This window comes from Paramisgurnus dabryanus, chromosome 3 (genome assembly GCF_030506205.2).
Source record: "Paramisgurnus dabryanus chromosome 3, PD_genome_1.1, whole genome shotgun sequence".
NCBI lineage: Eukaryota > Metazoa > Chordata > Actinopteri > Cypriniformes > Cobitidae > Paramisgurnus > Paramisgurnus dabryanus.
Window position 1 is genome coordinate 37,807,800 of NC_133339.1, and position 17,760 is coordinate 37,825,559.

At 35.8% G+C, this 17,760-nt stretch overlaps 2 protein-coding genes across 2 annotated transcripts; one reads left to right on the forward strand and one right to left on the reverse strand.

Annotated features, from left to right (window-relative positions):
- Positions 1-9,347: 9,347 nt before the first annotated feature.
- Positions 9,348-10,195, reverse strand: LOC135733624 (hemoglobin subunit alpha). Its single transcript, XM_065252434.1, has 3 exons — positions 10,035-10,195; positions 9,690-9,897; positions 9,348-9,589 (listed from the first exon to the last, which is right to left on the reverse strand). The coding sequence occupies exons 1-3, from the start codon at positions 10,127-10,129 to the stop codon at positions 9,461-9,463; spliced, it is 432 nt and encodes a 143-aa protein (XP_065108506.1). The 5' UTR covers positions 10,130-10,195; the 3' UTR covers positions 9,348-9,460.
- Positions 10,196-11,997: 1,802 nt separating this feature from the next.
- On the forward strand, positions 11,998-12,879 carry hbba1 (hemoglobin, beta adult 1). The gene is made up of 3 exons (XM_065252316.1): positions 11,998-12,157; positions 12,262-12,484; positions 12,640-12,879. The coding sequence occupies exons 1-3, from the start codon at positions 12,066-12,068 to the stop codon at positions 12,769-12,771; spliced, it is 447 nt and encodes a 148-aa protein (XP_065108388.1). The 5' UTR covers positions 11,998-12,065; the 3' UTR covers positions 12,772-12,879.
- The last annotated feature ends 4,881 nt before the right edge of the window (positions 12,880-17,760 follow it).

Here is a 17,760-nt window from a genome sequence, read left to right on the forward strand (position 1 = left end):
CTGCTTTGGTCAAGAACTGGTTTCAACACCATCCACAGACAGTACTATACCTTCCACCATACTCTCCATTTCAAAACCCTATCGAAGAGTTTTTCTCAGCATGGCGGTGGAAGGTTTAGGATCTCCAGGCTCAGGTACCCCTCATTCAGGCCATGGAGGACGCCTGTGACCAAGTTGACACCGTAGCTGTGCAAGGATGGATTCAACATTCAAGACGGTTCTTCCCGGGTTGTCTTGCTAATGAGGATATTGCTTGTGATGTTGATGAAATTCTCTGGCCAGATCCAGCTAGCGAAGAGAGAATGTATAGTATCCCTGCTGAAAAAAACAGCATAGACCAGCAACATTCCCATGCTGGTCCATGCTGGTTTGGTGCTGGTTTAGCTGGTGGTCACCACCATACCAACACCAAAACACATTATATGCTGGTCTTGCTGGTATGACCAGCATGGGATGCTGGTGCTGGTATGCTGATGACCACCAGCTAAACCAGCACCAAACCAGCATGGACCAGCATGGGAATGCTGGTGGTCAGCACCAAAACCCAATTTGCTGGTATGCTGGTTTTCCAGCAGGGATGACCGTAGTATTTTCTTTACAATATTGTCAGTTTTTTAGATTATGTTTGTTGTTGTTGTTATTTACTGTAATTGTAACCTGTACTGGATACAGTATTTTATATTTGTCTGTTGTTTGCTGAGCTAACAGTGTTATGCACACTACTGTAGTAGCATGACAACTGGGACATGTTTTGTTGTGATTCTCCATGTTGACTGATTTGGGTATGGAGAGAAATCAATTATATAGTTGCACTTTGTCTTTGTTCTTCATTTGTGGTACTCTAATCAATAAGAATTAGACTTGCTAAAAGTGTTTTAGGTTAGCAGCAGCAGTGTGTAACTGGTTCAAAAAAAATTAATTCTTGTGAAATGTGTGTGTTTCTTATGGTAACAAAATATTGTTTTTATAAAGTTGTGTATAGTTTTGACAAAAGTGTTCCATTTTGCAAATCATCTGAAATGTTGTGCTACTTTGGTGAAGGGTTGTGTTAATTGTGTGTAGTGTTTTGACAAACAGGGTCCTGTTTTCAAAATTGTGCTTAAGCAATCGTAAAAAACTGTATACCTTCCACCATACTCTCCGTTTCAAAACCATATCAAAGAGTTTTTCTCTGCATGGCTGTTGAAGGTTTATGATCTCCAGGCTCAGATACCCTTCATTCAGGCCATGGAGGACGCCTGTGACCAAATCGACACTGTAGCTGTGCAATGGTGGATTCAACATTCAAGACAGTTCTTCTTGCGTTGTCTTGCTAATGAGGATATTGCTTGTGATGTTTATGAAATTCTCTGGCCAGATCCAGTTAGGCGAAGAGAGAATGTATAGTATCCCTGCTGAAAAAACAGCGTAGACCAGCAACATTCCCATGCTGGTCCATGCTGGTTTGGTGCTGGTTTAGCTGGTGATCACCACCATACCAACACCAAAACACAATTTGCTGGTATGCTGGTTTTTCCAGCAGGGATGACCGTAGACTTTTCTTTATTTTTTATGTTTGTTGTTGTTGTTATTTACTGTACTTGTAACCTGTACTGGATACAGTATTTTATATTTTTTTCTGTTGTTTACTGAGCTAACAGTGTTATGCACACTACTGTAGTGGCATGACAACTGGGACATGTTTTGTTGTGATTCTCCATGTTTGACTGATTTGGGTATGAAGAGAAATCAGTTATATTTAGTTGCACTTTCTCTTTGTACTACATTTGTAGTACTCTTATCAATAAGAATTAGACTTGCTAAAAGTGTTTTAGGTTAGCAGCAGCAGTGTGTAACTGGTTAAAAAAAATGAATTCTTGTGAAATGTGTGTGTTTCTTAAGGTAACAAAATATTGTTTTTATAAAGTTGTGTATAGTTTTGACAAAAGTGTTCCATTTTGCAAATGATCTGAAATGTTGTGCTACTTTGGTGTAGGGTTGAGTTAAAGGTGCTCTAAGCGAATTGAAGCATTTTAGACCATAAAACATTTTTTGTTACATACCGGAAACATCTCCTCACTATCTGCTTGCTGCCTGTCCGCTGATCAAACTGTAAAAAAAACGCGATCTCTGTAGACAGCCCAGGCTTCACAAACGGCAATATCAACAAATGGCCAAACCTAGCCAGCACAAAACAAAACAAAGTATTCCAGCCAATAAACGACAAGAAGGATTTGGGGGTGGGGGTTTGGCGCGTTCATGAAAGCACGGAAGGGAGGGGGAGGGGGAGGAGTTAGCTACGCTCTGTCTGTTTGAAAACAGTTCAAACATCAACAGGAAGTGACGTCGCACATTATTCGCTTAGAGCGCCTTTAATTGTGTGTAGTGTTTTGACAAACCGGGCCCTGTTTTCAAAATTGTGCTTAAGCAATCGTAAAAAACTGTAAACCAGTAAGGGAAACCTTCACTCTCATTTTACCAAGCAATGCACACATTCTCATTTTAACCAGCAATGGACACACTTTTATTTTTAAACCAACACAGGGCACATCTTAATTAAAACCAATGTGTTTAATGCATAAAAATTTTGACCTCTGCTAACCCATTATAATCCAGTGAAAAGTGAACATACAAGGCAAGTCGTGTTATAGTTACGAAATTTTGATTAATTTATTCGTGTTTGTTGACACGAAAATCCGCTGTTTTTCGTGTCTCTGGAGACGAATGTCTTTTACGTCCTTCCCAGCACGAATTTCAATGGCTGTTTTCAATTTTATTTATTTTTCTCATCGTTTTTTCCTATTTTTGTATCATTGTCCCTTGGGGTTAGGGTTAGATTTGGGGTTTGTGTTAGGATGTAATTTTATGCATTGGTTTCTACATGTTTTTCGTCCGCTTTTAAAACTATTCTCGCCTGGAGTTGGGGTTAGAGTTAGATTGGGAAGTCGCAGAAAGTTATGCTGCGTTCCAGGCAACCCGTAACCCGTAACTCACGAGTTCAAAACCACGCCTCACGACTCTGAACTGGGAGTACATCGATCTAGTACGAGTTCACGGGTGGGAAGTCACGGGTTTGACTGCCGTTCCAGTGCACTTTCATCGGTAGAAGGTTGTAAAAACACGAGTTACGGGCTGCCTGGAACGCATAAGGTCGTGAGTCGTGGTTTTGAAGTCGTAACTCACGGGTTTAAAAACCTACCTGGAACGCACCATTATTCTAACCCAGGGGTGGGGAACCCTGGGTCCTGGAGGGCCACTGTCCTGCACAGTTTAGTTCCAACCCTGATCAAACACACCTGCATTTCATTACCAAGTAATCCTGAAGACTTTGATTGGATTTTCAGGTGTTTGATTAGGGTTGGAACTAAACTGTGCAGGACAGTGGCCCTCCAGGATCCAGGGTTCCCCACCCCTGTTCTAACCCAAACCCCACGCACACAGGCACGCACGCAGGTACGCACGCACGCACACACGCACACATTCTGGTTTCCATGTTTTGTGGGGACATTCCATAGATGTAGTAATGCATTTTATACCATACAAACTGTATATTCTATTCCCCTTACCTACCCCATTCCCTAACCCCAACCATCACAGAAACCATTCTGATACTTCACATTTTCAAGAAACATCATTTCGTTTGATTTATAAGCTTGTATCCTCATGGGGACATCAACATGTCCCCACAAGGTCACAAAAACACTGGTATTCCTATCTTTCAACGTTATAATTACCAGGTACACACACACACACACGCACGCTCTGGTTTCCATGTTTTTTGGGGACATTCCATAGACGTAATGCATTTTATTCTGTACAAACTGTATATTCTATTCCCCTTACCTGCCCCATTCCCTAACCCCAACCATCACAGGAAACTGTCTGATACCTTAGATTTTCAAGAAACATCATTCTGTTTGATTTATTAGCTTGTTTCCTCATGGGGACATCAAAATGTCCCCATGAGGTCACAAAAACACTGGTATTCCTATCTTTGTGGGGACAATTGGTCCCCCCAACGTGATAATTACCCGGCCGCACACGCACACACACACACACACACACACACACACACACACACACACACACACACACACACACACACACACACGCGCGCATTCTGGTTTCCATGTTTTGTGGGGACATTCCATAGACGTAATGCATTTTATACCATACAAACTGTATATTCTATTCCCCTTACCTACCCCATTCCCTAACCCCAACCATCACAAAAACCCTTCTACTACTTCACATTTTCAAGATACATCATTCTGTTTGATTTATAAGCTTGTTTCCTCATGGGGACATCAAAATGTCCCCACGAGGTCACAAAAACACTGGTATTCCTATCTTTGTGGGGACAATTGGTCCCCACAACGTGATAATTACCAGGTACACACACACACACACACACACACACACACACACACACACACACACACACACACACACACACACACACACACACACACACGAAGCAGTGGGCAGCTATCACAGCAGGGCCTGGGGATAAACCTCCGATTGTTGACAGCGATAAATGAAGGCAAGAGATATGACATAAGCAGTCAATCACTAAAGTGATTTTTCACCCAAAAATGAAGATTCTGTCATCATTTCCTCACCCTTGAGTTGTTTTAAACCTGAATGAGTTTTTTTTACTCTGTTGAACACAAAAGAAGATATTTTGACATGTATTTGTTTTTCCTACTATTTCTACTGTCTTCACACGAATAATATTAAAGAGATGAAAATTCTGTAATCATTTTCGTACTGTCATGTTGTTACAAACCGGTATAAATTTCTTTGTTCTGATGACCAGAAAGGAAGATATTTTGAGGAATGTTTGTAACCAAATGGATCATGAGCCTCATTGACTTCCATAGTAGGAAAAAATAATAATCATGATCGGTTTTGTTTTCAAACATTTTTAAAAATATATTTCTTGGTGCTCATCAAAACAAAAGATGTTTATATAGATTTGTAACAACATGAGAGTGGGAAAATGTATAATTTAATAAAAATTAATAACTTAAACTATCCTGTAAGTGCATTTAACAATACATGGAAGTTGCATTAAACACAATCAGCAACATAAACCAATAGTTTACTTTAAAAACGAGGTTTTGCAATAATATTTATGTGGTGTCTGAAACTTTACAGGCCTATGTAGAAAAGTAGTTTTAAGTCCCTGTCCATTTGCTCAACCATGAGGAAACCATTTAAATGTATTTTCTTGAACGTGTAAATAAAACGCTTGTGTGCATGTGATATAGTATTAAGCTGAACAGAAAAAAACTTAATAGTGCCTAACCTGTTATTTGTAATACCAGTTATGAACCATTACACTAGCATACAGGACTAACATTAAGATTAAATCTCGCATCGAATAGCCAAAGGATTATTTAGTGTAACTGCTTTCGGTTGATTCTCTCACATAAACAACCAAGGTTAAAACAACCGAATATTTTTAGGCAATATACCAGCACCAACACACTTTTATTTATCATGCTAAAAATATAAATGCAGAGTATATGAATATTTTCCACCTTTGTAACTTTTTTGTACCTCTTTTGTACATAATGGAAACACATTATGTGAATATTCAATATCTTTGTAGTTGGAAGGTTCAAGAAGGTTAGAAGGTTCATTGCCGAGTCAGATTAATTTATAAAATGAAGCATTGGAAACGCGAATCAGATTAACGCAGAAGTTGTGCACAGCAAAATCCCCAGTGTTAAATTAACACTGCTCGGTGTTTATATAATCCACACCAAGATTGGTGTTAAAAAAACACTAAATCAGTGTTAAAGTTAATAAGATAATGAAGTGATTGAGTCATTAATGGTGAACACCTGCTGGTCATTCCGTGTCAAATCAACTCAATTTTGGAATTGTTCCTGTCTTAAATATTTTATTTTGTTGACTCTTTTTCTGGAGAAAGTAATACTAAAATGTTGAAGAAAGCCAAATTATTAAATGCAATAGATGAAATCACCATATATAGTTAAATGAACACTATCATCATCTCTGTTTGAAAACTAAAATTACAACTTGCTTGCAGAGTTACATGGATGATAAGTTTAACTTCTAAAGAACTGCTGTAAATCTGGTTAATAAAGTAAGTCACCATTGGTCCGATTAGTGTTTCCTTTAGTTGGGTACTTGGGTCTTGAAGTTTAGTGTTAGTTTCTGCTGCTAATTGTGGCAGTGTGTTATAAAACACATCTGTTAAAGCAGAAGAAGATGAGAGAAATGTAGTCTGTTATGTTGCTATGTTAATTATTATGAAAGGATAAGTCTAGGGATTCAATGACATGATAAAAAAGTAATCACTGAATATTAGTGTTTAATTTATGTTCTACAAACCCTGTGAGGCTCCCATGAAATCCAACAGTACTGTAAAATCCACATACCCTGAAGAGTTAAATATTGTTTACCCAAATTTAATCTGTGGTGTTAGTCAGACACACTGAGACATGAACAATCAGCCTATAAAACACAATCATGGTGACAATCAACAACAAAGCTTCATGCCGCAATGCATGCTGGGTACCAAACTCAATCATACATCCCATAATGCATTGCAACATGACAAAAATTTAGCAACTTTCTTACCATTAACTGTCACCATTGTTGAGATTTGTATCCGAAATCATCAAGTCTCTCTTAAGCAAAAAACAACAAAAACACACTAAAGCATTACGTAGTGATGGGCAGAGCGAGGCTTCGTGAAACACTGAAACAGTTGAATCAATTGTGTCGAGGCTTCGAAACATGGATCGAAACTGCCTCCACAGTGACACCTAGTGGTCATTTGCACGTATTGCCATAGAGCAGCCTTGACAAGGTTTTAGACGAGCACTGACAAATTGTATCCCACATGTTGTGTAATTGATATAAGTGATCAGGTGGGAGAGTGGATAGTGTCCTAGACTCTCATGCAAAAGCACTTTGGATCGAACCCCGGGAAACGCATTGTTATTACCGTCGTCACAATTAAGTTACATATTTTTTGTTGTTGTTTTAACATCTGTTTGACAACTACATGAGCTTTTAGGCTCATCTTTGTCAATAACTATAAGCTGGTCTATTTAATAAATAAATTGAATAGAGATAAATACCACATAAACAATAAGAAATTAATAAAATATATCAGCCACCATGTCACATCTGCTGTGTGTGGAAGGACTTAGCCTACTTCTTTTTTACAGATAATTTCTCCAGCCTTTGAAAAACTCCTCTCACAAAAACCCACAAGGTCAATATGCGTTTATTTCACTTTTATACAGATGTGCGATTGTGTTTTCTGTTCCCGACCGTGCCAATCAAACGCTGATTCGGCAGACCACACCTGATGAAACATTTAATGAAACACTTCGAGGCTTCGTTTGGTCATAGTCACGTGACATGGGTGTTTTGAATCACGCTTCGGATCAGTGTTTCGACACATCTGCGCTTCGGGATCTCGCAAAGCTTCGGAACGACTGTTTCGCGTCAGCCATCCCTAGCATTACGGCAGTCTTATTCAATACAATGTCATTTGCGTAGAGCTTTTTTTATATGCTTGTTTCTTCATAATTAATTTGTGACCAAATATTTCAATGATTTGTGGAGTAGAATATAATAAAAATAAACTGAGAAGGTCTGGAAGGTTTTCCCTCTACATGAAGCAATGAACAAGCGGTCTTATTAAAACGTTGTCCTATTGCTAAAAGTGGAGTGTTAAATCAGTGAAGGTCAAGGGACAAATGCCTAACTAAATGAAACACTACTCACAGTAATGGTGACTTCAAATCAACTCATAACAAACACAAATGTGATACATTTTGTGATAAATGTCTATTTGACTTGTGAGACATCACATCAGAAAGAAGATTTGTCTACTAAATCACGCATGTGGATGATGGAATAGTTGAGCACTTGTATTTTGTTCTGACAGCTGTTTAGAAGTCAAACTTATCCATTTAGAAAATAACTCTGCAAGTTATCATTTTATTTTTCAAACAGAGATGCTGATAGAGAGGCAACGTGAAATATTGCAGCTTTTGGAGGCATACACCCAACAGTATTCATCTATTGCATTTAATAATTTGTCTTTCTTCATTATTTTAGTATTTTCCCAGAAAACGAGTCATCAAAATAAAAATTTAGAGACAGGAAAATGTCCAAAATGTAATTGATTTGAATGACCAGCAGGTGTTCACCATTAATGTCTTAATCATCACTTCATTATCTCATTAACTTTTACACTGATTCAGAGTTATATTTTTAACACCAGTCTTTTTTAACACCGATCTTGGTGTGGATTATATAAACACCAAATAGTGTTGATTTAACACTGGTAGAGTTAATTTAACACTGGGGATTTTCCTGTGTGGACATCCTTCTGCTTAACCTACCCGTTGGGTAGCAGCAATTAACAGCGGCCAAATTTGACTTCGTGAGTTCTCCAAGGTTTAAAATATAAAATTTAAATAAATAAATAAGAAGAAATTAAATAAAATAAATTAGAAATATTATGCTTTGTAATATCTTTATTTTATTTTATTATATTTACAATACAATACTGATGTAAAAATGTAGCTGAATACAGAAAGACGAGTGCAAAAATATGTTTAAATCAGCACGCCTTAAACGGACATAGATTTCATGTTAAGTTGAATTAATATTTTCTGAACAATGTGCGAGAAAACCTTAAGAAAAAATATGAAGAACTTTTCAGTAAAAGAGCTTGATTAATAAGCGTCACACTTATGCATTTTTTTTAATAAAATGTTTCCTTAATCCTATATTATACTTCAAAAAATGTTCACTACTGTTTGAAGTTACTGTTAGGCTAGTTAGAATAAAACTGCCTAATTCATTATCTATTTATTCACTATTCATTCTCAAAAGGTAAAAAATATTGTGAGATATTGCAAAAAGTTGTATTTTTCAAACTCAAACACAAGTATCGTACATAGGTCAGGCTATGAAAATAATGATTCTGCACATCGACAACGGGTAAGAAGTGCATTTTTCTATTTATTTTTGATGATAGGATGTTATGAAATAAATAAAAAATTAATAATTGCCGATTAACCATTAATATTATATGTAGCATGATATAACATTATTGTATTATTAAATATAACATAATAATAATGTGGTAATGTCCATTACCATATGTTGTAGTGATGCTGATAACATATGATGGATCACAGTATTTTACTGAAATGCTCTATTACTATTTGCCAGTGCCCTAGATGTGTAAACACTTTTAAATAGAAACCGTCTGCCAAAATAATTAAAGACTGAGTATAATTTACATTTGCCCAGTTAAGGGATTTAGGAACACTTGATTAGAAATAAATCAAAAGACAAATTAATAATGTAGTTCTGTGCTTTTATTGAGAAATGTTATTCAGGCATTAGACACAAGTTGTTTAGAGGTGAGGTGCTGCTCAGAGTTGCCTGTTGACATTAATTTCCGATTGGAAGTTTAGCGGTATTTCTCAGAGAGAGCCAGGGCCAAGTTCTGGAAAAACTTGTCAACTGACACGTGAACCTCGGGGGAGAAATCTCCAGGGAAGAGCATGCCAATGACCACTATAAGGTTGGTTGCAAGGATCTAGAAAAGATGAATAATAAACTTGTATCACGTCCATGACAAGATTTAAATATGATATCACACTGATCAGTTAGCCCTATAGTGATTTTGTGGGATCTACCTTGAAGTTGGCCGGGTCAATACGAAGCTTGAAAGCATGAAGTTCGCTGAGAGCTGACAGAGCTCCCGTAAGGTCGTCAATCTTTGACACAGCCTCACCGACTGCACCCATGATAGTCTTGCCGTGCTTCTTCACAGGAGCAGAGCCAGGGCTCAAGTCAGCCCAGTGAGAGAAGTAGGTCTTAGTCTGGGGGTAGACGATGAGCATTCTGCCAAAAACATCAATACGGAAAACAAATGTTCACATTTATGTATCAAAGCAAGATAATAAAACCCACTAAAGGTAAAAGTTAATTTTATTTAATTATATTTGTTACAAAGTGACCATATATTTGGTCAGTATTACCTGCCAAGAGCTTCAGCACCGATATCATCGGACCTGGAGGAGATCTTGCTCCAGAGGGCCTTCACGGCAGACTTGTCCTTCTCAGAGAGACTCATTGCTGCGTTCTTCTTTTTCTCAAGTTAGACTGACTTTGGGAAAAGATATTAGCGGACAGATGAATTCGACCTTTTTATATTAAACTAGAGAAGGGCACACCCAGGTAATCTGTACAAACCACACCTCTTTAACACATTACGGTTGATCTCAAATACTTGGCAAACGTAGCGATTTCGTGCATCTTGTTTAATTGAGATAACAAAATATATATTTTATCTAAATAGGCCTACTTCACGAGCTATGCATGCTACTACGTTTGAGTATTTTATTATTCTGCCTTAAATTTTATTATAAAGCCCAGGTACAAATAGCTACACTGAAAAACTAACTTTTGGTGTAGTAAAATATATAAGATTATCCCACATAATTTCTACATAGCTATATTAACATTTGTTAATTAATGTCATAAAGGTTTAAGCTCTTATATTATTGATGTTGTGTTGTTGTAATGATAATTTTGTGAAGTCACCGTTCAGGTGATCAGCGTTTCCTTACATGAGCCCTGTAAAACATTTTATTGCTTTTCTCTCCACAGTACTGACAATGTATGTCAAAAACAAAATTGTGTGTGTGTTATACGTGGAGAATCAGGTTTATTTAATGACTGACTTACAGTCATTCATATTTTTTGTGTTTTAATGCCATTTATAACACTAAGAGTGACCAAGTCCATACAACTATGTTAAAAATAGTAAATACAATCTTTCATAGAATAGTAAATAAGATTTATTTAATATTTTTAGGACAGCAATGCTTCAATATTCAAAAAAGTCATGGACTTTACCTAAACAATTAAAATAAATCTAACTTATAAAATAAAAATAATTAAGTGACATATACTTAATTATTTAACAAATGTTTCATGTATTATTAAGAAGACTTTATTTTATTGTGGTAGGTAAGTTGCACTTTAAAAAGCAGCAAATTTTACTTAAAAAAAGTTCGTGGAAATTGTTACGAGGATTTTTTTTAAGTACATTTTACAAGTTGTTTTTCAGTGTATTATACAAGTAATTTCAGTTAACAAGTTAAAACTTGATTTAACACGAATTTCTACACAGTAAAAAAATGCAGCATGAAGTTAAAACAACTTGATTATGCAAGTCAATTCAACCTACTTTTTAAAGTTTTTTTTAAAGTTGAAATTGTTTCACTTAATCTGTTAAAGTAACATAAAATATAGGTTGATTTAATATAATTTTTACAGGGAATATGTTGTTTTTCCTGTTCCCGAGCACGATTTTTTCAAGTCATTTTATGTATTGGTTTTTATTTTTTTCTATTTTAACACCATTGCTACTTGGGGTTGGATTTGGGTTAAGATGTAACTTTATGTATTGTTTTTTCTTCCTATTTTTAACATTTATTTATGCCCCACTGTGTGTTTTCTAAGAAGTTTAAAGAAATCATCATGCAACTAATTTCCCCTATCATGCAAATTTACGCCCCGTTGTGTTGGTTGCTTTTTGTGTTTTTATGCCTTTTCAAAAATGAAATGCAACAAAAAAGTCGTTCTAACCCAACCCCAATCGACAATTATAAAATAAATAGGCAGAAATGTTTAATATAAACACTTTTGAAAAGTTTTGAAAGGCATAAAAACACATACGTTTGCATGATAGGGGAAATTAGTTAGCATAATAATTTATTTAATCTGTTAAAAAGTTAATTGATGATCAACAACATAAAAATGTAAAAAAAACCTTATTCATGCTAATAATCTATTACAAAAACAAGTTTTTAATCTCATCAGTAAAGCCCAGACACGTAGGCATCATTAAAGCATGCCAGAAAAATCATCCAATAAGATTTTGTATTCGTTGATGGGCGGAGACATCACACGTCAATAAATTGTGCCCCGGTTTCCTAATTGTCACAAGTGATTTCTGGTAGACAGCTTTAAGCAAGTACCTGTGAAAATCCTAAAGCGTCAACATGGTTGAATGGACAGATGCTGAACGCCATTCCATTACTGGTGTGTGGGGGAAAATCTCCGTCGATGAAATCGGACCTCAGGCACTGGCCAGGTATCAAACTTATTAAACGTTACTAAAAACATTGTTTTGTGATATCAAACGCACAGTTTAGTTACTGAGGTTGTTAATAATTATATTATAATTCTGCATTTCAGATGTCTGATCGTGTATCCTTGGACTCAGAGATATTTTGCCGCCTTTGGAAACCTTTCAAGCGCTGCTGCCATCATGGGTAACCCGAAGGTGTCAGCTCACGGCAAAGTCGTGATGGGTGGTCTGGAGAGAGCCATTAAGAACTTGGATAACATCAAGGACACCTATGCCGCGCTGAGTATAATGCACTCTGAAAAACTGCATGTGGATCCCGACAATTTCAGGGTAAGTTAAATCAGACACAGGATGCGCATTAATTAAACACGGATAACTTTCCTAAATAAATCTTTAAAATCAGTGCCAGAAATAATTGTTGTGCTGATATTATGGGGAAATATTTAAAATATTGAGGAATAACTAATTGGTCTGCTCTTTTACAGCTTCTCGGGGATTGCATCACCGTATGCGTAGCCATGAAGCTCGGCCCCTCAGTTTTCACTCCTGATGTCCATGAGGCCTGGCAGAAGTTTCTGTCTGTTGTTGTGTCTGCCCTGTTAAGACAGTACCACTAGAGCCTCATCGCAAATGAGTACCAGCTACATTGCAGAAGTTCGCATGGAGCAGATGACACAAAGATCAGAATCTTATAAAACAAGATAAATAAAATTATGTTAAAAGCACTTTATTGTTGTTTGCTTTTTTCCGAATTTTTTTTTTAATGGATCTTTGTCGCAACCTGGAACCGAAAAAATTCTCAACATTTCCCCCAATGTTTGAAATGCACGCAATCAGAGATGTTGGTTGGAATAGCACTTTTGGGGTAACTTATGCACTCTAAAAATGGTTGTTTCAATACTTTGTTGGGTTTTAGGCAAAACCCTGAATGGGTTAAATTAACCTATGATTTTTTTTAAATGAGCCAAATTTAAAAAAACCTCTATTACAAGTCATCTGGGGATGTCCTCATTTTTAAAAGCAATATATTTAAGGTTCATTTCATTTTGCAAAATATTGCATCAAAAAATATAACATGGTGTATTATCGTATTATCATTACTTTTTTACAATTAGCTGTACCAAATGAAACGTGTTTGTATTCTCCACAAGCCAAACTGATTAATAAACAAACAAAATTATTTGAAAATGGACCATTGAGCAAACACTGTGTGCAAGTTCGACCTCACGCAGCGATGTGTTTGATGATGTCACATACCGATAGGTTGGCCCATGCATTTTCATGGAAATGACTGTGTTACTTGTCACTGCTAAAATCCACCTGCATTTAAATAATAAAAAATTGCGCCCGTGACATTTGTTGTGAAATATAGGTGGAATAATGCAGGGTTTTTGCTTAATTCGTCTGACTTAAACAGACAATATATGTTTTTATCTTATATTTTAACAATGTCACCAAAACGCATCACTGTTAAACCTTGCTGTAGATTTCTTGGTAAATAACTGTAAAATAGGCAGTATTTAGCTTTAACATCGTTGAAAGGTATTTTACTGTGATATGAGGTGCAGTTATGATGCACTAATAATAAACTACAGTAAATTACTCTTTGCACCAATTAAGGGAAATAACTGTAATATTATCTGGTAAATTACAAAAAATCTTTTAATAAATCTGTTATTAATATTAATCAACCTCAGTACTAATCAAAATTACCAAAGTTTACAAAAATTCCATGAATGTAACTCTTAAATTGCCAAGTTCATAATTGATGTTACTTATTTCGGGGAACACAAAATAACTTATTTTCAATATAAAATGTGATTTTGGACTGGAATCTTTTCACCCTTTCACAGGCTTGGGCATGTCAAAGATTAGAAAAAACATTGTCTTCCTTTTGCAAAGAGGTAAAATTTGTCATTTTTACTGTTGATCACCATGTGGCACTATTAACCATTTAGTAGGCCTGTGCAAATAAAAAAACAGAGCTTAATTTCTGGTTCCTACATCGTGTTATATGGAGCATTTTTGTTAATGCTTGAATTGTAAGGATATAAGAAGGTCATTTTAATTATGTTGAATTACTGCAGGTTTGGAATAAACTGAGGGTCAACGGTGACTTTTTTTGAGGGTGGGATTTGACGTGATTGTGTTAAGTGTCTTAAACGAATTTGTCTATTACATTGAATGTGAACCACACAGTTTGCCAGATGTGGTGCAATTGCATTTTTTTTTTTACCAAGAAATAATCTGCATTTTATTTGATTGCATTGTTTTGGATATGATAATTGATAATTGTATAATAATATGTTCTGTTAAGTTTAATTTTGTGATACTTTGTGATTCCTTGTGTTATGTATTTATCTATTGCCACAGTAATAAATTATGTTTTATTAACATAGTTCAGAAGGAACACGTCAAATAAACTACTCAAGTGCCTCCAGCTGTTTACAATCAGTAATCAACATATCTACCCAATCAGCATGAAGGCAAGCCCATATTTAATCACAGTCAAACTCACCTAAGGATTTTCTAAAGTCTTCAGAATCCCTCCACCACCCTATCTCCTCTCACCCACCAGGTTGCTCCCTAAACCTGGGGGGGATACTCTGTGTTCGGGCCCATTTCCGAGCTCAGGTCCCTCTCCCTGGACAGCAAGCCATATACGTTTACAAATGTAATCTATCCAACTTATTTGTAAGTGTGAACTCGTAAAAGTGGATTTGTCTAAATATTTTGGGGGTTCTTTCTCCCTTTTTAATAAGGTAACATAAAAAGAGTCTTTCAAAAGTTTTAGAGTGCCACATTGAGTACGGAATTTTATATATTGTATACAGTATTATACCTGAAGCATGTGGTACTGTACAGTAATTAACTGAAATCACTGCTGCCAGTTATTAACTGTAATTCCTAACCTACAGTATAAAATTAGACACCGTAATGGTAGAGAGACAGTAAATTACTGGCAACACGGTTGCCAGTTATTCACTGTATTGTCATAGACACAGTCCTATAATGGCAACACTAAGTCCCCGTTACAGATGCTCTACAGTAACTAGCTGGCAAAGCCTGGTAAGGTTTAACAGTGATGTTAATAATGAAAAGGCTATATGTTAGGAAGTGTTTTATGATATACAACAATTATGGAATAGAAAAGAATAGAAAATTTGTTTTTATTTACAAAACTGAATGATGCGCTGTGTCCCATAACCTCTCTCTCAGTGAATAAGGCATTTCGTATAATAGGTTATTAAAATAAAGGGAAATACCACATTGGCGAAAAAGGCTTTCACGTTATGCCCCTACCGTTTTATGCTTGGATTTCTTGAAATAAGAAGTATTTGTTATTTTTTATGCATACCCCCCCCCCCCCCCCCCCCCCGAGGAGATGTTTAATTAACAAGAAGCTCCTTATTGGTTAGGAACACGCCAGGTACGGCTGCCACTGGGGAAGTATACCATTTAAAATGTCCTATATGTACAGATATATTCATTTCGTACAAGATATGTACTTTAAAGATACTAATATATGTATCTTTGGGTACTAATAAGCTCTTCTTGGTACCAATATCTCCGATGTATTAATATGAATTCTAGGTGCAAAGCTGTACTTTTTAAGGGTACCGCCCCAGTGGCAGCTGGGTACATATTTTAACAAGTTTTTTCCTGACAATGTGAAAATAGGTAGAATAATAAATCACCAATTATAGGCTACTTTCTAATTTCTATGAGTCAGTCAGTTATGGTGTGATAGATTTGCACACTGTGGGTGTTCACCGCTTGAATTTAGTGATAAAAGAAATAAAATTTATCACAACCTCCAGTGGCAGCACGGCCTTATTTCAACGTAAGATGTTGAACTTCTTATCTATTTAATTTGCTATGAACATAACAGTCATGTTTAATGTTGGAATAGTTAAAATTCTATGTTTAATGTTTTATGTTGGAATAGTTAAAATAAAATGTTAATATTTTGAAATTCTTTATCCTGGACCAGAAACTATTATTTCCCAAAATTACGAAATTAAAATGTTTGCAAAGCTTTTCAAATACAACAATGAGAAGTTGTCTTATTTTTCAGCATTTATCATTTATCGTGGATCCATTGCATGTTGCAGATAATAATGCATTTGCAAATTTGAAAGACGCTTTAATACAAAGCGTAATAATAATTATTAATACTAAATAATAAGAAATGTTGGTGCTGGGAATTCAATACATAACCTCTTCGTTTCTAAAGTCTAGTGAGATATATTAAACAAAATGGTTTTATCTGTTCCTGGCGTATTAGATCAACAGTTTGATGTTTTAACACAACTCAGAAGATAAATCAATGTATCATTGCCATCGTCGGGAAAAAAGTATAACACTAACGCTTTAGTTTACACTTTTTTAGAATGGGCCCCAGGAAGACTAGCTGATGCATATTTCTAACTAATAGGGTACATTTAAATAAACAAGCAAAAAAATTAAACTTACGCTTTAGTCCCGCTGGTAATGCTTTCAACTATGAGTTTGCAGTGTTTCCATCTATTTTTTATGCACATTTGAAATAACAAACAAAAATATCTGGATGGAAACATGTCTTGATCTAATGTTATATTATGTTAAGAATTTATTTTATGCTAATTTACATTTCATGTTGTTAATACTGTTGGATTGACATTGGCATTAGCTATTCAAGTTTGTATTGTCGGGTTGCTTTTTTCAAACTTTTGATGAAACTAAAAAAAAAAAATGTAATTTAGCCTTGTGTAATTATATTTGCAAAGACTAAGGACAAAATATGTTTGCAGTTATATATTAACAAGGCCAAGTTCAACACTACAGACAGGCTATAAAAACCGCCAGAGATAAGAGTTAATTTGTGAAGCACATTTTTTACTTTAACACGGATGTTTAAACAAATTAACAACTAACACAGTTTATCCAACAACATATATATCTGTGTCATGGTTCAAAACGCAGCCGGGAATCATGTAATTGAATTTAAATTATTAAATAAATGAGATGAAATGATGATTACGTCTCGCACCATTCAACAGCCAAGGCAGGAATGGCGTGTAGGCCTACCAAAATGCCTGTTTTATTTTTATGTTTTTATTTATGGTGATGTGATTTATATTATTATAAAACATGTTTTTGAAACCCGCTGCCGAGGGTGTTCTGTCACATAGCTAGATGTTATTCAGGCTGTGCTCATGCCTACTTAACCACTAGCCCAATACTGGAAGTATGTGTGTTTGCAGGGTCAGTGGGTCTTGAAGCAGGCTAGTAGCTGTCCGCATTTGAGGTGCTGAAATCTGACTATTCATGGGTTTTGTTGTGCCGCCATCTTTATGACCTTTGCGTAGCGCTCCAGGCAAAACGCGCAGTTTAAAAATGCACTGAATTAAAGATGAAAGTATGTTATATATTTTTCTTTTTTCAAGGTAGTCTAAATAATCATGCAATCGCAGCATGCAATCATATTACAGGTGCAAATGCCGCATATATGATTATGCACAGAATATAAACTTGCATGTATCTTAAAATCAATGTAAGTCCTTTTTGTTGTAAAATGTATCGTCGACAAATCCGTTTGTCTGTAAGCCTGCTCCTTTTACAAT

Excerpts from the sequence above, each read along its gene's own strand:
- LOC135733624 (XM_065252434.1), bottom strand. The coding sequence starts at position 10,129 with ATGAGTCTCTCTGAGAAGGACAAGTCTGCCGTGAAGGCCCTCTGGAGC. Across the intron at positions 9,898-10,034 it reads GGTGCTGAAGCTCTTGGCAG|AATGCTCATCGTCTACCCCC; the intron begins GTAATACTGACC and ends TGTTTTTGGCAG. Across the intron at positions 9,590-9,689 it reads TTGACCCGGCCAACTTCAAG|ATCCTTGCAACCAACCTTAT; the intron begins GTAGATCCCACA and ends CATCTTTTCTAG.
- hbba1 (XM_065252316.1), top strand. The coding sequence starts at position 12,066 with ATGGTTGAATGGACAGATGCTGAACGCCATTCCATTACTGGTGTGTGG. Across the intron at positions 12,158-12,261 it reads GGACCTCAGGCACTGGCCAG|ATGTCTGATCGTGTATCCTT; the intron begins GTATCAAACTTA and ends TCTGCATTTCAG. Across the intron at positions 12,485-12,639 it reads TGGATCCCGACAATTTCAGG|CTTCTCGGGGATTGCATCAC; the intron begins GTAAGTTAAATC and ends GCTCTTTTACAG.